Source organism: Schistocerca americana, chromosome X, assembly GCF_021461395.2.
Source record: "Schistocerca americana isolate TAMUIC-IGC-003095 chromosome X, iqSchAmer2.1, whole genome shotgun sequence".
Taxonomy (NCBI): domain Eukaryota; kingdom Metazoa; phylum Arthropoda; class Insecta; order Orthoptera; family Acrididae; genus Schistocerca; species Schistocerca americana.
Genome location: NC_060130.1, coordinates 708,165,637 through 708,186,659, shown reverse-complemented (window position 1 = coordinate 708,186,659; position 21,023 = coordinate 708,165,637). Strand labels below are relative to the sequence as shown.

The 21,023-nt window shown below is 40.5% G+C and overlaps 1 protein-coding gene across 1 annotated transcript in view; it reads right to left on the bottom strand.

Annotated features, from left to right (window-relative positions):
• Positions 1–18,104: 18,104 nt before the first annotated feature.
• Positions 18,105–21,023, bottom strand: part of LOC124556612 — a 126,637-nt gene continuing 123,718 nt past the window's right edge. The window contains exons 9-10 of the mRNA XM_047130579.1: positions 18,457–18,554; positions 18,105–18,332 (exon numbers count right to left, since the gene is read on the bottom strand). Coding sequence (XP_046986535.1) covers positions 18,193–18,332; positions 18,457–18,554 — 238 coding nt within the window. The 3' untranslated portion in view covers positions 18,105–18,192. The remainder of the gene's footprint in view (positions 18,333–18,456; positions 18,555–21,023) is intronic.

Genomic DNA, 21,023 nt, shown 5'->3' with positions numbered 1-21,023 from the left:
ACTGTTGCCTGGATGGCTCAGTCGGTGAAAGGTAAGAGCCTTGGTTCGAGTCCCGATGTCGCATAGAGTTTGAACGTGTGGAGAAGTTCCACCATGCATCCCGCCGATGCGTGTAAGAATTATTCTTAAACTGTAAAAAGTTTCCATCATAGCTGAATTGGTGAACTACCTGTTCATTTTAGTTTTTGGAGAAAGGTTTCAGAATAGTTTCACAGCAAGTCTCCCTCTTGTCCTCTCTTTATAAAAAATACTTCTTTTCAATCTAATGCGCGGTGTGCAATAATCTCGAACTACTGCAAAATGAATGGCGAACATTTGTCTAGTAAACTAGGGTTTCCTCTTGAGTTTTCAGTTACCTCTTAAGATGAATCAGATGAGATAAAACAAATGCGTCGCTTTCACAGACATTTCATTTATTTCAAAACGTATCTCCCTACTATCAACTTCAATAAGTAAGTCCAACTGCACTTCAGAGATGCTTTAAACTCTGTTTGTTTTTGTGAATACGTCTAAAGTTTACATTACTAATGTTTTACTATTGTCACGAGTTGTGGACGTTCTCTAAGCTCTCTCCCAGTATTTCATTAAAAACGTCTGTGTCTTGGTCACATACTAACTTATTTATATCTAAAAATTACAACAGCGACTCGTAGGCGTATAGTCAGTACGTAAAAGAATACGCACCTAAATGACGCTGCTGTAATTTTTAGATCTGATGATGCCAAATTTTAGGAACACTTGTAATCATATAGTTAATAGTTGTCATAGCGTGTTTGCTGAATCTTCCGTCCGTTCTTGTTAGAACATTACAATAAATGAAAAGCGCTAGTGATGTCTGATGATGGCCTTGTAAGCTGAAAACAGAGTAAACACAATAAATTAATACTCTTGAACAAAAGCAAACTAGCGCTTTTCATTTATCATACCGTTAGCAACATTTGTGAAAAATATTAAAACAATTTGTGAGGTTCTATCACATTTGCTAAATTATGGTAGGTGTCCACAATTGGTATCGATCAGGGACAAAATAATTTTTTTTTAAATAAAAATTTTATGTAACAGCTGGTCAGTACCACACAAGACCAGTGTTACACATGAATTAGGTTGGTGCAGAACTTCATAGCGTTTTTCCATAAGTTTAATAAATACAACAGATACACATAACACAGACTTAAGGATCACTAATATGTTCTCCTTCACTATTTACAGCAGTCTACCAATGCTTCGGTAACTTTTCGATTCCGCGACTGTAGAAATCACGTTGTTTTGATTAGAAGAGCCCGTCGAGCCATATTCGGAGTGCGTTTTCATCCAGAAAGGAAGTTCCTTAAAGGTTGTTGCATAGAGAGCAGTAAAGGTGAAAATCTGAGAGCACGAGATCAGGCGAATAAGGTGGATGTGGAATGACTTCCTAACCCAACTCCTGTAGACTGTTTTTTGTCGTCTAGCAGAATGCAGGCGGGCGTTATCGTGGTGTAGGATCACTTTACGCAGTTCACAGTAAATGTCAGCAGTGATGGTTACACCTTGGGGAAGCAATTAATACTACACCACGCCGCCCCTGTTCCACCAGATGCATAACATTATCTTTTATGGCTGCGCTCAGGTCTTTGTACGTCGAGCTGCTGCTTTGTTTGGTCTCAACCATTCCTTACGTTAGCATAAAGGCACCATTCTTGCCACCAGTGACGATACAAGATAGGAATGGTCGGTGTTGTTCACGAGCCAGTTTATGACGAGCACGCAGGGATGCACGATGGCCACGCGCAGATTTTTGTAATTTTGGTTTAAAGCATGCAGTACCCATACATATGATTTTTGAACCTCCCCCATAGCATGAAAATGTTCACGATGGTAGAATGATCACAGTTCGTCACATCTGCCAGTGCTCCTATACACTGATGTGGATCATTGTGCGTTTAAACGATCTTCATCAAACCCTGAAGATCTTCCTCAACGTAGAGAGTTACTAATGTCAAAACGATCCTCCTTAAAATGGCAAAACCATTCTCTTGCCGTGCTCTGTCCACTGCCATTTTCTCAGTACACGGTTCAAATGTTTCTGGCTGCCTCCGCTGCTGTCAACCCTCTATTGAACTTAAACAGAAGAGTATGTGGGAAATGTTTCGATTTCTCCACTTGGAACTACATTTTCTAACAGTTACAGCTCCATTCATTATCTCCAAACGACAAAATGATAATATGTAAACTAAAACAGCAATGGTGAACTACAAATAAAAATGACAGTTGATAAATAGACCCATAGCACTCGGTATACCCAAAACGAAAACCCCACGAACTTATGCACCAACCCAATAATTCAACGCTTTTGTATTACAACTACCAACTGCGTTCCTAGATGGTGAGCAAGAATTTACAAGCTATAGAGATCACTGGTTATGACACTATTAGATGGTTATAAAAGTGTAATTAAGTTGAAAACAATTTTATAGAAATGATTGATGAGATAGCAGATGTGACACTTAAGAAGAATTTATAACAGACCTAAGTTGAAATAAGACCCTTGGAGTTGACAACATTCTCTCAGAATTATTAAGATTCTTGAGAAAACATACCATGACAACATCATTCCAGCTACAATGTAAGATACATAATACAGCTGAAGTACCTTCTAATAATTCCAATTCCAAAAGCAGGTACTGACAGGTGTTAATGTTACTGAACTATCAGTTTAATCAGTTCCAAAATATTGACGTGAATTATTTACAGAAAAATGGAAAACTGGTAGAGGCCAACCTTAGTGAAGATCAGTTAAGGTTCTGCAGAAATGTAGCTGCATGAAAGGCAATTCTGCCCCTAAAATGTATACTAAGAGATAGATTAAATAAAAGAAAACCTATAATTACTGCATTTGTAGGTTTACTGAAAGCTGTAGACAATGTTGACTGGAATGCACTCTTTAAATTCTGAAGATAGCAAATAAAAAATGCTGGGCATTTAAGGTTATCTACAGATTGTACAAACACCATACTGCAATTGTGAGAGTCAAAGAATATGGAAGGGATCAGTGGTTGAGAATGGAGTGAGACGGGTTTATAGCTTCTCCCTTTTGTTATTCAATATGTACAATGACCAACCTGTAAAGGAAACCAAAGAAAAATTTGGAAATTAACTTCAGGGAGAAAAAATAGAAACTTTGAGGTTTGCGAATGTCATTGTAATTTCATCAGAAGTGGCCAAGGACTTGGAGGACGAGTGGATACCACCTTGAAAAGAGGATATATATTGGACAGTGACAAAAATGAAACAACAGTAATGGTACAATACGAGGTCAAAAGTATCCAGACACCCCCAGAAACATACATTTTTCATTTTAGGTGCATTGCGCTACCACCTACTGCCAGGTACTCCATATCAGCGACATCAGTAGTCATTCGACATTGTGAAAGAGCAGAATGAAGCGCTCCACAGAACTCACAGACTTTGAATGTGGTCAGGTAATTGGGTGTCACTTGTGTCATATGTCTGAATGCAAGATTTTCACACTCCTAAACATCCCTAGGTCCACTGTTTCTGATGTGATAGCAAAGTGGAAACATGAAGGGACACATACAGCACAAAAGTGTACAGGCTGACCTCGTCTGTTGACTGACAGAGACCGCAGACAGTTGAAGATGATCATAAAGTGTAATAGGCAGATGTCTATCCAGACCATCACACAGGAATTCCAAACTGCATCAGGATCCACTGCAAGTACTATGACAGTAGGCGGGAAGTGAGAAAACTTGGATTTCGTGGTTGAGCAGCTGCTCATAAGCCAAACATCATGCCTGTAAATGCCAAACAATGTCTCGCTTGGTGTAAGGAGTGTAAACATTGGATGATTAGACAGTGGAAAAATGTTATGTGGAGTGACAAATCACGGTACACAATGTGGCGATCCAATGGCAGGGTGTGGTTATGGCAAATTCCTGGTGAACATCATCTGTGAGTGTGTGAGAGAAAACAGTAAAATTTGTTGTTTGCATGGAGGGGTCTTGCACTTATTGTTGTTTCGCATGCTACTATCACAGCACAGGTCTACATTGATGCTTCAAGCACCTTCTTGCTTCCCACTGTTGAAGAGCAATTCGGGGATGGCGATTGCATCTTTCAACATGATTGAGCGCCTATTCATAATACACGACCTGGGGCAGAGTGGTTCCATGACAATAACATCCTGGTAAAGGACTGACTGCACAGAGTCCTGACAGAAGATCTTTGGGATGTTTTGGAACGCCGACTTCATGCCAGGCCTCACCGACCAACACCAATACCTCTCCTCAATGCAGCACTGTGTGAAGAATGGGCTGCCATTCCCCAAGAAATCTTCCAGCACCTGATTGAACATATGCCTGTGAGAGTGCAAGCTGTCATCAACACTAAGGGTGGGCCAACACCATATTGAATTCCAGCATTACCAATGGAGGGCACCACAAACTTGTAAGTCATTTTCAGCCAGGTGTCCGGATACTTTTGATCACATAGTGTATGTAGTCAGATTAAATCACATGATGCTGAAGAAATTAGATTAAGAAATGAGACACTAATAGCAGTAGATAAGTTTTGTTATTTTGGCAGCAAACTAACTGAGGATGGCTGCAGCAAAGAGGAGGAGAAAACATTGCTCATGCGAAACTCAGCTTGCCCTTTTCTGACATGATACCCTAAAAACAATGGCTAGAGGGCCACAAGTAGATTCCATGTTCCTAGAATTCTGGATAGCTTTTGTTATGGTGCCCCACTGCAGACTGAGCATACAGATTTGATTCCAAAATATGTGAGTGGCTCAAAGAATTCTTAAGTAATTGAACCCAATACATTGAACTTGATGATGAGTGTTCACAGAGACAAGGGTATCATCAGGAGTGCTTCAGAGAAGTGTGATAGGACTGCTCTTATTCTCTATATATAAATGATATGACAGACAGGGTGAGCAGCAATTTACAATTGTTTGCTGACGATGCTGAAGTGTACAGGAAGGTGTCATTGTTGCTACAAGGTTACTTAGAAAGAATTTCTAGTTGATGTGATGAATGGCAGTTTGCTTTAAATGTAAAAAAGTGTAAGATGTTACAGATGAGTAGGAAAAACAATCCTGTAACATTCAAATACATTGTTAGTTGTGAGCTGCTTGATATGGACAAATTGATTAAATATCTATGTGTAATATCGCAAAGTAATATGAAATGGTGTAAGCACATCAGATTGGTAGTAAGGAAGGCAAATCCTCAACTTTGTTTTATTGGGAGAATTTTGGGAAAGTGTAGCTCATCTATTAAGGAAATGGTATATAGAAACTGGTGCAGCCCATTCTTGAGTACTGCTTGAATGTCTGGGATCCCCACCTGGTCAGATAAAAGGAATACATTGTAGCAATTTAGAGGTGTGCCACTACATTTGTTCCCACTAGCTTTGATTAGCATGCAAATGTTAAGGAAAGTCTTTGTGAGCTCAAATTGGAATCTCTGGAGGAAGATGATGCTATCTTCATGAGATACTATTGTGGTAATTTTGAGAACAAGCTCTTGAGGCTGACTGCAGATCAAGTCTACTGCTGCCAACATATATTTCACATGACTTGTGGAGAATTATCTGAGAACTCACGAGCATGTTTGTGTGAATAAGCATTGCACCATTTAGCAGGCTCTGGAGGATACTGGTCTTCAGTTCTGAGTAGTACAACTGTTTGTGGTAATCAAGAAGTGATGTCTAATGTCACACTTGGAGTAAATGTCTGGGTAAGGGGGCCACAGGTGCCTGGGAATTTAAAAGAGGTAGGCCCACTGGTTCTCCATGATTATATGAGTAGCCTGGAATGATTGTGCTGTATAGAAAAAGCTGAATAATCTGTATGAGGTCTTCTGAATGCTTGTATACCTATCGAGGAGCACTGTGCTGGAAGCCATTAAGTTCTGTTACCACACATCTACACACTGCACAAATCACTCAGCAACCATATCTGAGATGTCACTTGCTCTATGTCTGTGTAGGAAGTTTTGGTCATGGAGTAAAGGCTTCTACGCACAAAAAGGTGGTCAGGGAGAACATCCACACCATGCTAGGGTGCTCACTATGTACAAACAGATTAGTTTCTGCCCGCATAAATTCTGCTGTAACATTTGTGTTGTCTGCTTGAGCAGACAAGTGGCAGGGATGAATGTTGGGGATCATGTCACCATACAGTTCTCCCCTTGTGAGAGGGAAAGGGTGAATTGTAGATTGAAGGGTTGCTCCTAGTGTCAATCAGTGGACTGCGGTGTATGGCAACAGTGCATCAGTGGAACCAAGGCCAATAGTGAAGATCTGTGGCCCGATGGTGCAACAGTGGACGTGATGATGTCGTATGCTATGGCCTTGGACACATGCAGTGAGCTCAGCACAGTGGTGGTATCCCACTGCAGTGCCAGGTAGGGTTGGGATTGGCAATGTCCTGTGGCCGGTAGGTGTGGGAGGGTCGCTGGTGACACAGTGGTGGGGTCTTGTGGGGAATGGAGTGTTGTGCTAGTGCCTAGGCTGGTCATGCATGTGTGCCAGTGTATTGTGAGACCAGTGCATGTGGTGTAGCATGCATTGGCATTCACCGGCACAATTGGTAGCTGCTGACATTGCACCTTGCTAGAGGATCTGAGCCCATACGACCACAGACTTGTGTGCTGGCGTTGAATTTAGGGTGCTTACAGGTATAACTGACACTGTGAAGAAGTTGGTTGGTCCACTGGTATTGAAGGTGCAAGCAGGACGATTGTGTCTGGGTCTGATGGTGGGGGTGAGGTGGTGGACACTGCAGTGACTCCTATAGGACAAGTGGCAGTGGAGAGAACAGTAGGGTGGCCTTGGCACCTCGGTCCCAGGGGCTGGTCGCTGGGTCGGTGATGCCAGTGGCGGTGGTGGTGTCAGCAGGACAGTTAGCATTAGCTGGGGTGTCATTATCATCATTTAGTGACAGCTTGACCTCAATCACAGGGCGTGTGCAGTGGTTGGGGATACTGAGAGGGTATGGTGGGTTGAGCCAGCCTAAGGTGAGTGTGGTCACGGAACCATAGGAGCACAGAGAGGTTTTTTCCCTGTGCTTGAGAACCATGTGAGGACTTGAGTACTGCAGGAGGAGCGGTGGTTGGCAGGTATCTATGCAGGGCATTACAATCAAAATTTCTGTTTGTCTCGGTGGGTGAATGAATGATTTGTGCTCACCAGGATGCTGTGGAGTTGTCGGGCATAAGCAGGGCATGCAGTTGTTGCATGAAGGCAGGGGCTGTGGCTCAATGAAATCATTTGGCATGATGAGTGGCTGCCCCTAGACTACTTCAGTGGCAGATGCCCCCAGGTTGGCCTTACAGGCCGCAAGCAAGCCTAGGAGAACGAGTTGGAGTGCAGCAGACCACATGACAGTTGGGCAGGAGAGGGTGACTTTTGAAGTCTTGTGAAATTGCTCCACCATGCTGTTGACGGCCGAAAGATAGCTTGTGGTGAAGTGAACTAAGATGCTGGAAGTCTCAGGAAGTGTTTTGGAAAGGCAGGATGTAAATTGTCAACCACTGTGCAAAGTTACATGAAGGAGGCAACCGAAATATGAAACCCATGTGTTGATTAAAGCCTTGCCAACAGTGCTTGTGTATCGGTAGCCTTTTGATGGCAGAAGAGGGCCCACAATGTCAATGTGCATTTGTGAGAACTAGAGGGAAAACAGCAATCAGAATGTGCACATGATGGCCTACCTTGGTGTGCTGGCATAGGATGCTGGCATGGACCCAGTTGCTACGATCCTGCTGAATCACTGGCCAAAAAAAGAGCTCCTGCATGAGGGCCACAGACCCCAGAATGTGTCAGATCATGGAGATGATCAAAGGATGGTTTGGAGAAGTCAGGGGGAAGGTTGGGATGGATACGGTCTGCCAAGCCATCTAGGTGGTCAAGGTCTGTAAGGACGTCGCACCAGCCATGAAGGTCAGTGCTGGCAACTTTGTGTGGTGAACAAGACCCATGCTCAGATCATTCTGCTCAGATCAAGGCTCAGAGGATTGGGGAGAGGCCAGAGCCATTAGTCTAGATGGGAGGTAAAGGCACAAGAGCAGCTGAGGTAGTTATCATCGATGCCAAGTATGTAATAGCTGTCTGTCATGAATAGCACCATGTACTTTTGCTGGTGGAACTTTATGGGGTGCATCTGGGTGCCTTCCTTTTCACAAAACCGTGTAAGAGGTTGGTCAAGACGATGAAGGAGGATCTTCCTACTAAGGCCTAGAAGTGTTTTACTGCCTTATAAATGATGGGGAGCTAGCAGTTGTACATGGACAATTTTTGCAGTGGGTCAGGTTGCTCTGCTGAGGAAAGGCCAGTGGCTACCAGCTGTCTCTAACATATTGCTGCAGGACGGGACCTAAAGCAGACTGGCTGTCATTAGTGATGATAGTGAGTAGAATGGTAGGGTGGGGAGGGGCCAGAAGGGTGGTATCTGACAGGAAACTGTCCATCATTAGGACAGTCCAGAGCATGGGCTTGTTTCTTTTTTTGCAGTCATCTTGTAGTGTGGTAGTGAGGGGCTCCTGTATGCTTGCAGCATCTTTTAGATGGTGCCTGAAAATATTCGTCACTCTGAGGAACTGGAAGAGTTCCTTGAAGGTCATGGGACCCAGGAAATTGGTTATTGTCGAATTGTCTCAGCAAGTGATTGGGAGCATGTGGAGGATATAGAGTGTCCCAGAAATTCAATCTTCAGAGAATGCCAGACTGCTGCCCTGGCTGGTGTTAATTTTGGTGGTAATTGGGAAGCAACATCTAATGTCACACCTAAAATAACTGTCTGGGTAATATTTCCACAGGTGCATGGTTAATTAAAAGAGATAAACCTACTGGTTCTCCATGATAATGTGAGTGGCCTGCAGCGTTCATGCTGTGGAGTCACACAAAGCCGACTTAGTGGTATGTGGTCTTCTGAATGCTCATACACCCATCTGGAAACACCATGCAGCAAACCATTAAATTATGTCAAGTGATTACATACTGCACAAATCACTCAGTAACAGTATCTGTGGTGTCACTTGCTTGGCATCCACATGGGAAGTGTTGGTCATGGGGTAAAGGCTTTCAGCAAGACTTTCTAACTGGAGAAACCTACCCACAGTAGTGGGGGAGAGAAAACATGCTCTGCTAAGGTGCTTGGTATATGCAAATGGTTTGGCAAATGCCCACATGTCTTTTGTTGTAGAGTCTGTGCCATCTGCATGAGCAGATGAGTGGCAGGCATAAACATTGGGGAGTGCCTTGCCTGATTGGCATTTGGTTCATTATACATTTCATCCCAGGTCATCCCCTGTAAACTAGTCTTAAAAACATTTGTATTGAAGACATTAATTATTTTAACTGATTTCCACTGAGGAATATCCATACTGTATGGCACTATCATACTGCTCCTAACTGACTGGTATTGTGCTTGTGTACCTCATTGTTCCTTTTGAAGTGGATTATTTACAACAAACTTGATGAGGGAATAAATATACTGTGAAGCAATAATCAAAATCCCTACTTCCTTAAAAAGATGTCTACGAGATGATCATGGGTGAGTGTCAATAAAGTAGTGAGTATTGAACAGCAACTCTTAAACAAAATGAATATATCACATTGGAGGGCTACTATGGTACTATAAATATCTCCTAGGTTGCAGCCACTCAAGAACAGTTTGATGGTGTGCACTTTGTAAATAAACAAAAATGAAGAATTTTCCATACCTCTTGGTGTATGTCAGGGAGAGCAAGGGAGAGAGCATACAACAAGGAATAAAGCAACTATAAAAAGTTCTGAAACGAAGAATTTGCCATACTTCTTAGTGTATGATGGGGAGAGGGAGGGGGAGAGCATACAACAAGGAATAAAACAATTATGAAAAGGTCTGTTCACAATCTTACTTGGAACTGTTTCAGCGTCACGATCGGCCTCATCTTAATATAGCCGTCAGGCGTAATAACATGAGACTTGGGGGTGCGCTGATGACAGAAGGCATGAGTCACATTTCAGTGGTGTCGGTGGAGTCTATCAGTAGGACGGGTTTCACTAGACATGGCCTGCACCTCAACAGGTATGGGAAGGGGAGGTTGGCAAAACTTATAGGTGACAGCATAGGTGGGGGTGGTGGGATCACTCATGGGAAAATTCCGGTAGTTGTGGGTGTTAGAGCTGTACCTTTTTTAGATTGAAGTCAGCTGATAGGTATTCCTGCTTAAGGGAAGTCTCTCTAACAAAGAAACCACTTTCTACAAAGCTTGGGTATCCGATTAATGAGGGAATTAGTATATTTCATCAAAATATACAAGGTATTCGAGATAAAGTAAGTGAACTGCTTATAGATGTTGACTCTGAAATTATTGGTATATCTGAACACTTCTTAAATAAGGAGATAATTCAGAGGCTTCCTTTACCAGGATACAGGTTGGCTGGCAGCTTTTCTAGGAGCTCTTTGCGGTGTGGGGGAGTAGCCATGTATGTGAAAAACGGTATCCCATTTGAGTCAATTGATGTTTCAAAGTACTGCACTGAAGAGGTGTTTGAATGTTGTGCAGGTGTGGTTAAATTTAGTGGAGCTAAACTTCTTACTGTTGTTATTTATAGATCCCCAGACTCCGATTTCACAACATTTTTGCTAAAGCTAGAGGAGGTTCTTGGTTCACTTTATAGGAAATACAAAAAGTTAGTTATATGTGGTGACTTCAATATTAATTGTATAAGTGATTGTGCAAGGAAAAGGATGCTGGTAGACCTCCTTAGTTCATATAATCTTATGCAAACCGTATTCTTTCCAACGAGAGTGCAAGGGAACAGTAGAACAACCATAGACAATATTTTTGTTCATTCGTCATTATTAGAAGGGCATTCTGTTAGCAAAAAGGTGAATGGCCTTTCAGATCATGATGCACAAATTTTAAGTCTAAAAGATTTTTGTGCTTCAACACATGTTAAATATAGTTACCAACTTTTTAGGAAAGCTGATCCAGTTGCTGTACAGACTTTTGTAAACCTTATCAAGGAACAAGATTGGCAAGATGTTTATAGTGCTGATACAGTAGACGATAAATATAATGCTTTCCTCAAGGCTTTTCTCGTGCTCTTTGAAAGTTGCTTTCCGTTAGAACGTTTAAAACAGGGTACTAGCACAAACAGGCAGCCTGGGTGGCTGACTAAAGGGATAAGAATATCTTGTAGAACAAAGTGGCAATTATATCAAAACGTTAGAAACAGTCAAAATCTAAATGCAGCAGCACATTACAAACAGTATTGTAAGGTGCTTAAAAAAGTTATTAGGAAGGCAAAAAGTATGTGGTATGCAGATAGAATAGCTAAGTTTCAGGATAAAATTAAAACCATATGGTCAGTCGTAAAGGAAGTGGATGGTCTGCAGAGACAGGTCGAGGATATAGAATCAGTGCGTAGTGGGAATGTCCGTGTTACTGATAAGTCGCATATATGTACAGTACTTAATAATCACTTTCTGAATATAGCAGGTGAACTAAATAGAAACCTAGTCCCAACAGGGAATCATATAGCGCTCTTAGAAAAAAGTGTTCCGAGACTGTTACCTGAAATGCTCCTCCATGATACTGACAAGAGGGAGATTGAGTTAATAATTAAATCACTAAAGACCAAGAACTCTCATGGATATGACGGGGTATCTAGCAGAATACTGAAGTATTGTTCCACGTATATTAGCTCAGTACTTAGCCATATCTGTAACTTTTCCTTTAGCAGTGGTCGGTTTCCTGACCGATTAAAGTACTCGGTAGTGAAGCCACTTTATAAAAAGGGAGACAGGGATAATGTTGACAATTATAGACCTATTTCTATGCCATCGGTGTTTGCTAAAGTTATCGAGAGGCTTGTATATACAAGGTTACTGCAGCATTTAAATTCACATAATTTGCTGTCAAATGTACAGTTTGGTTTTAGAAATGGCTTAACAACTGAAAATGCTATATTCTCTTTTCTCTGTGAGGTTTTGGACGGATTAAATAAAAGGTTGAGAACGTTAGGTGTTTTCTTTGATTTAACGAAGGCTTTTGACTGTGTTGACCACAAAATATTACTGCAGAAGTTGGAACATTATGGAGTAAGGGGAGTAGCTTACAATTGGTTCGCCTCCTACTTTAAGAACAGAAAGCAGAAGGTAATCCTCCGCAATATTGAGAGTGGTAATGATGTTCAGTCCCAATGGGGCACTGTTAAATGGGGCGTTCCCCAAGGGTCGGTGCTGGGGCCACTGCTGTTCCTTATTTATGTAAATGATATGCCTTCTAGTATTACAGGTGATTCAAAAATATTTCTGTTTGCTGATGACACCACCTTGGTAGTGAAGGATCTTGTGTGTAATATTGAAACATTATCAAATAATGTAGTTCATGAAGTAAGTTCGTGGCTTGTGGAAAATAATTTGATGCTAAATCACAGTAAGACTCAGTTTTTACAGTTTCTAACCCACAATTCAACAAGAACTGACATTTTAATCAGACAGAATGGGCATGTTATAAGCGAGACGGAACAGTTCAAGTTCCTAGGCGTACGGATAGATAGTAAGCTGTTGTGGAAAGCCCATGTTCAGGATCTTGTTCAGAAACTAAATGCCGCTTTATTTACCATTAGAACAGTATCTGAAATAAGTGACATTTCAACACGAAAAGTAGTATACTTCGCATATTTTCATACGCTTATGTCATATGGTATTATTTTTTGGGGTAATTCTTCTGATTCAAAAAGGGTATTTTTGGCTCAAAAACGGGCTGTTCGAGCTATGTATGGTGTAAGTTCGAAAACCTCTTGTCGACCCCTATTCAATAGTCTGGGAATTTTGACATTGCCCTCACAGTATGTATTTTCTTTAATGTCGTTTGTTGTTAGCAATATTAGCTTATTCCCAAGAGTTAGCAGCTTTCACTCAGTTAATACTAGGCAGAAATCAAATCTGCATGTGGAATGCACTTCCTTGACTCTTGTGCAGAAAGGAGTGCAGTATTCTGCTGCATCCATTTTCAATAAGCTACCACAAGAACTCAAAAATCTTAGCAGTAGCCCAAACACTTTTAAGTCTAAACTGAAGAGTTTCCTCATGGCTCACTCCTTCTATTCTGTCGAGGAGCTCCTGGAAGAGATAAAAAATTAAGCAAATTCCAGTGTTACATTCTTGATTTTCTTTATTTAAACTAACGACTTGTTTCATTTTATGTGTTTCTACAATCGTGTTATAATTTCATGTATTGACTCGTTCCATGACCATGGAGACTTCTCCTAAATGTGGTCCCACGGAACAATAAATAAATAAATAAATAAATAAATAAATGAATCATAAACCGATTTTTTCAAGCTCTAATTATAACTTGACAATTTAACTTTTTTTTTTTTTTGGGGGGGGGGGGGGGCAGCAACTTTCTACTATACCATGTAGGTTAGTACTATTGTTTACTATTGTTGAGGCCCCTGTGGGGAAGGGCTACAATATTTTGCAACAAAGCTTTTTCAAATTCTGAAACCATGTCTGCAGGAGTGCAAGCTGTAATAAACATGCACATGACTAGAAGTTTTCAGATGACATGAACATAAGAACTGCTATTGTACTAGATAGTTTCCAATATACTGTTTACCATTGCCCTACATAGTTCCATCCTGGCTAGTGCCCAAGAAACAGAATTCATCTTTCAGTGTCTGGGCAGCAAATGTGAAGCACATGACATACTTTTTTTAAAGATATACTGGATGATGTGAAATTTGTGCACTAGGGCTTTGCAACTTGACTCCACACATGCCAGTGATAAAAAAATGTCCATCACAAAATTTCATCTGGCGAGTACATCCAGCAGAAAAACAACATTAAAGAGTGACAATCTGGCAACACTGTATTTGTGTGTGTGTGTGTGTGTGTGTGTGTGTGTGTGTGTGTGTGTGTGTGTTGGGGCTTATGGGCACTCAACGTCGAGGTCATCAGCGCCCTGACACACATTAAAAGGAACGAATGTGGACAGACCATATAAAACTGAAGCACACACTAGGCAACACTGTAACCACATGTATGTTAACTACCTCTGTCAGCAGATATTAGTTGTGCTGTACAGTTGGTGCAGTGGATAGAGTTTTGGGTTATCATGCAGGAGGTTGAGGGTTCACTCCTGTGTTGAGGATTTCTTTTTTTTTTTTTTATTTGGTAAATGCAGTCCAGGTGGTATGGTATCTGGCATCTTAATCATCAACAGTGACTGCAGTGTGTCCTCTAGAAAACATTTGCACTTGCATACTACAATCGTAGAAATGGAAGATTGGTCAGCTTTGAAAGAAGTGCTTTCCACATCATGGGAGTGAATTTATTTTCACCACTACATCTACTAGATGCTAAACCTGTTTTCCTTGTACACTCCTCCTATGGTCCCATATATTAGTACCAACTACTATTCTTGTCTCGTTCAGGTCCATTACATTTCGTTAGGAGCTTATGTTACCAGGAGGATGAGCAACGTGCTTTGCAAATAATGTCCAAGCTCGGTTACTATTCGTACGTGTTATCACCATGGTCCCACTAATTATGCCTTTCAACATTGAGACTGGTAATCACATGTTGTTTAGTATGTATCTCAATGCATTATTATTATTATTATTATTATTATTATTATTATTATTATTATTATTATTATACTGAAGGGATTGTGGAAAAATCACATCCATTACCATTAGGGAAACAGCATAATTTGAAACCAAACTTTTCACAATTACTGCTGTTGGGATAAATCATGCAGAACAATATCTGTTAGAGGGGTAATGTGCGTTAGGTGGAACAGCACCCAGGACTGATGGCATGTTTATTCTATATGCACTATCCACCAGACAGGGACTAGTTGCAAGCAGAGTAATGCACTTATGACAGACTACGGTGTACATGTGTACACATATTGAATTTTCTCATTGTAAACCTCTAAACCAGTGTGGCAGATGTATGCCATACACAAACAATGAATATGTGGTTATGCTTCTAGTCCTTGGTGCATCTGATAACTGGGCTGGTGTTGCCTTTCATGAATATGCTGCTAGATATCCTCACTGATGCCATCCAGATAAAAATGTGTTTTGTCATATGGAGCTGCGCCTTCGGGAGTCAGGTTCTCTCCTTCAACCATCGCATGACAGAGGTCATTCATGGACTTACCGTACTCCAGCTAGCGAGGAAGCTATTCTGGAGGCCATACACCAGAAACCTCAGCGAAGTACACGTAGTGTAGCAATGCAGCTGTGTGTCTTGCAATGCGCAGTTGTTAACGTGTTGCACGAGCATTGGCTGCACCCCTATCATTATGCTCTCACACAACCCCTGCATCCTGCAGATCGCCATCAGTGGATGCAATTTTGTGAACTCTGTGAAGCAGAAAGCCAACAATGACCACATGGATACTGTAATATGGTCGGATGAAGCAGCGCTCACTAGTGAGAGTGTCTTCAATATGCACAATGCCCATCATTGGTGTGAGGTTAATCCGCATGTCACCCGCAACTGTGGATATCAAGTTCACTTTGGTATCAACATCTGGGCTGGAATTTTGGGTGACACGTGTTTGGACCCCTACGTGTTGTCTGACCAGTTAACTACATAAATGTATCATGCATTCCTCTCAAACTATCTACCTGATGTGCTGGAAGATGTTCCACTACATGCTTGGCAGGGGATAAGGTTCCAACATGATGGTGCACCTCCACACTCTGAAATTAATGTGTGAGAGTATTTGGACAGAACATTTCCAGGGAAATGGCTCAGATATGGAGGTTCAGTTGTATGGCCAATATGTCCACCTGAACTAAATCCCCTGGATTTCTTCCTGTGGGGACACCTGAAGGAGCACGTGTACTCTACTCTGGTGACAAATGTGGAAGAATTGGTAGTGTGTGTTTGTGCTGCTCTTGTTACTGTGGATGCAGCTTTGCTGCAAAGGGTCCAGAGCTGTATGGTCTGACAGGTTGTGCAATTTTTGGACTTTCAGGGGGGTTGCTTTGAGCATCTGTTGTTCTGAGGACAATATATTCTGTTGTGAAGGTCATGCGATCATTAATATGGGCTTTAATATTGCCACTGGTTGCTAATCTGCATCATCTGAGTGTTCATATTATGTATAGTATATGTTGTTGTTGTTGTTGTGGTCTTCAGTCCTGAGACTGGTTTGATGCAGCTCTCCATGCTACTCTATCCTGTGCAAGCTTTTTCATCTCCCAGTACCTACTGCAACCTACATCCTTCTGAATCTGCTTAGTGTATTCATCTCTTGGTCTCCCTCTACGATTTTTACCCTCCACGCTGCCCTCCAATACTAAATTGGTGATCCCTTGATGCCTCAGAACATGTCCTACCAACCGATCCCTTCTTCTGGTCAAGTTGTGCCACAAACTTCTCTTCTCCCCAATCCTATTCAATACTTCCTCATTAGTTATGTGATCTACCCATCTAATCTTCAGCATTCTTCTGTAGCACCACATTTCGAAAGCTTCTATTCTCTTCTTGTCCAAACTATTTATCGTCCATGTTTCACTTCCATACATGGCTACACTCCATACGAATACTTTCAGAAATGACTTCCTGACACTTAAATCAATACTGGATGTTAACAAATTTCTCTTCTTCAGAAACGCTTTCCTTGCCATTGCCAGCCTACATTTTATATCCTCTCTACTTCGACCATCATCAGTTATTTTGCTCCCCAAATAGCAAAACTCCTTTACTACTTTAAGTGTCTCATTTCCTAATCTAATTCCCTCAGCATCACCCGACTTAATTAGACTACATTCCATTATCCTTGTTTTGCTTTTGTTGATGTTCATCTTATATCCTCCTTTCAAGACACTGTCCATTCCATTCAACTGCTCTTCCAAGTCCTTTGCTGTCTCTGACAGAATTACAATGTCATCGGCGAACCTCAAAGTTTTTATTTCTTCTCCATGAATTTTAATACCTACCCCGAATTTTTCTTTTGTTTCCTTTACTGCTTGCTCAATATACAGATTGAACAACATCGGGGAGAGGCTACAACCCTGTCTTACTCCCTTCCCAACCACTGCTTCCCTTTCATGTCCCTCGACATGTATAGTATATATGAAAAGTAAATGTTGTGTTATTGTACTGCACTATCATCTTCAGCATCTCGAAATTGATATTGTTTTTGTAGTTATTTTGTCCCGTGACAGGTCATTTGTTTCAACTGTCTATTTCTTATTTTTCTAACCACATATTTGTTATGTTAAACATTACAAAATATTGTAAATTTAGGATTCATGTGACCTAAGAAATGGTGTACATTACAGCATGAAATGTCAGAATGAAATTAGCAAATAAAAGAAATGTGCCCCAACCCAGGATTTAACCCTTAACTTCCTGCATGCTAACCCAAAACTCTGTCCACTGCACCAACTGTACACCATGACTAGTATGTGTTTACAAAGATAGTTACCATACATGTAGTTACAGTGTTGCCAGACTGCCACTCTTTAACATCCTTTTACTGCCAGATGTACTCGCCGAATGAAATCTTGTGACAGACATTTTTTTTATTGCTTGCACGTTAGGAGTCACACTGCAAAGCCCGAGTGCGCAAATTTTGCTTCACCCTGTATAGATGAATTTTAAGGATGACTGAATCAATTAATCTGAAAATTCTCTATTCAGTCTCCCTCTTCCTGGAGTTTGTCACATCATTCTCCATTCAATCTCCCTATTTCTGGAGTTTACCACATCATAATTTATGTGGGTGTTGGCATATTTTCTTGTAATGTAACAGTTCACACTACTATTGGTTAAGGAAATCGTAACTACTTACCTACCAGATGGCTGCATGTATATGTATCCTTCACCTGATCAAATGCCAGTTTGAGGTTTGTCATGCATGTCATGAAATTTTTACTTATCTAATTTCTTACATTAATAATTCTAGTTAGGTAGCAGTGTCTGTGCAAACCAGAATAAGATCACTGGATGTGATTCCCCTTCCCCTGAGAACTTTTGACAGGAATATGGAAGGATAACACAAACAATTTCATGTTTCTTTTTATTATTATTATTATTATTATTAGAACTGTAGCATATTTATGTAGCTGTGAACACTCTCAATTGCTAATTTCTGAAATTTTAGGGTATCTGATGATTAATGTTTCTTCACTGCAGCGCACTGTGTCATGGGTCTTTTCCCTTTAAGAAGTATGTATGGATGGTCTTTTAGTAAAACTGTTCTTTAGATGACGTGTAATGGATCTTGCTCCACTGAAGAGGATGACAACAACATCATACAAAGTGAGTTCAGTAAAAAGTCTACTAAGGCATGCCACTGCAACTGCAAGTCAAGAAACAACTAAGTATTAGATGAATTTCAACTATAATCATAATTTACTCATATTCTAATATTCTTTGGCTAACATTTTCAAAGTTGTTATCAGAATAATATCACTGAATCTTACCAAGAAAATCCACCATTCTTAACCTTGAGTGCATGGTAATTTTTTCTGTTGCTGCTGTTGTCAACTGTAACTCTGAAGAGATATTCTGGTCACCTGTGCTGCAATAAAAGCAATTTTTAAATAACATACAACTATTTTATTAAATATGATGCTGACACAAATGAGAGAAACCGTATCTACTTGATCATATCGCAAAAAATTCAATTTCCCAATAGCAGTAAAAACTATCTTGTAAAACTCTCTCGCTCTCTCTCTCTCTCTCTCTCTCTCTCTCTCTCTCTCTCTCTCTCTGTGTGTGTGTGTGTGTGTGTGTGTGTGTGTGTGTGTTGATGTGAATGGGAGGAGGGTTGGATGAACATATTCATGTGCATTTGTGTACTCACATGAGGAAGATAAATGATAGATGATGTAATACTGTTACTTACTGTTACTTTTCATAAACAGTTCTTCATACTTTCTAAAGGATTGTATATAAATTTAGACAAAATTGTCAATGGAGTACAGTGATCTAGTGCTATATTTAGGTTAAAAGCTACAGGATTGTATCATGTTTCAGAACTACTAACCTTGTAATAGTAGTAATAGTAATGCAGTATCCAAAAGAAAATTTTCAGTATGGCCTCCTCATAAGAGAGAAGAATAATAAGGTAATGAAAAATGGGAACAAAAATGCATAATTCTGAGTTAATGCCACTAATACTGGTGAACTGTTATACTATTGTTGCATATCAGAGGGCATGAGTAGCCTAAAGGCCTTTGATCATCATGACACTGCAAGTTGTGCATGCTGAAAAATGCTAAGTTATTTGTGTCTCAGTTGACAGCTAGAAACATGGCTCCTGTTTAATGTGTGAAGTTCTGTTCAGTAATTGTACCTGGAAAAATGTAAGATTTAATTATATTTTTCAAATATTAATGGAGAATCTCTTTATGTCCACCCCTATCCACTGGAAATGAACATCTGAAATCCTGATCCTTGTGAATGTCACATGTACATGAGTAACACAGTAGCTAGCTGCAAAGCTAGATATCATCTCACATTGTTATAAGAAGCACCTATATAATGTTATTCATGTAGAATAATGTGTAACAGTCAAAGATTGTACATACTGCAGATGGTATGGCTACATAATATTTCGTATGATGTGTCACTGCCAAGTAACAAAGCTTGATGAAATTTTGGCCATACATAGTAAGAACATCTAAAGTATTGTACAGAAGGTAACTGAAAGAAATATGCAGTGAGACAAACAGAAATGATACTTTTATTCAAAGACAAGAATTATGCTGAAGTCAATACAATTTATGATGCTCCTCTGGCATTTCAAATGGTGGGACATGCCTCTTAATCAGGTGTGTAATCAACACAGATAACAATGCATGCTCTATAACATTCTTCCAAACTGGCTCAAGGTTGGTGAGGAGTTCCTGTGTTAGGGCATCCCTTTCATCCATCAGAATGGTCAACAACTGCTGGATGATCATTAGTGTGTGTGGACGTGTTGTAGTATGTTTCCCCTATGCATCCCACATATGCCAAGAGCTCCTCTACTTGCACTGCTCAGTGCTGTCATGCATTGTCATCCAAAAGAAAGAAGTTGTGATCATATGTGCCACTGAAAAAACACACATGAGCAAGGAGTACAGTCATGTTGCCCAGTGATTTGGATGTCAGTACCCCCATGAAACATTATGCTTCTCCACACAGTAAAACTTGGACCACCAATATTATCATGTTCAACAATGTTCCTGTATGCATTATGTGTTCCCACATCTTGCCATATCAGTGTGTGTCCAGCACTATCAAGCCTAGCTGTTTTGGTAGTGCAAGTGTTATGGTGTGGGGAGACATAATGTTGCATGAACATACTGACCTCCAAACCTTTGAACACAGCACACATCACAGTCAGTGTTACAGTGACATTATACTCCTTCCCCATGCACATCTTTTCACGGATGTATATGGCCCTGATTTCATTTTTATGGATGACAACGTGCAATCACATCAAGCAGCACAAGAGGAGGAGCTCTCAGAGTGAGGAGATATTTGGCAAATGGACTAGCCTGACCATACTCCCAAATTAAATCCCATATAGCACATGTGGGATGTATTGTGGAGACATATTACAGCATGTCCACATGCATCAGTGACTGTCCAGCAGTTGTCAATTGCAATGGTGGAGGAATGGAACACTCTGCTATCAGAACTACTTATCAATCTTGTGGCCAGTACATTGCACAGCATGCATTGCCATCCATGAGAATCATGTACTTTACCAAGAAGCATGTCCCATCTTTTGTAATCTTCAGGGAACCATCATGAATTGCAGTAACTTCAGTGTAATTATTGTCTTTGAATAAAATTATCATTCCTGTTCACCTCATTGCATATTTATTTTACTTACCTTCTGTACTATACTGTATTAGTTCTTTCTTCATGTGATCCAAGTTTCATTGAGCTATCTTTGATCTTTCTGTTCTTGTTATCTTGCTAATCTTGTTTGTAACATGATTTTTTGGCTGTGTGGAATAAAAGTGAATACTATCATACTAATGACCCGAAGAAG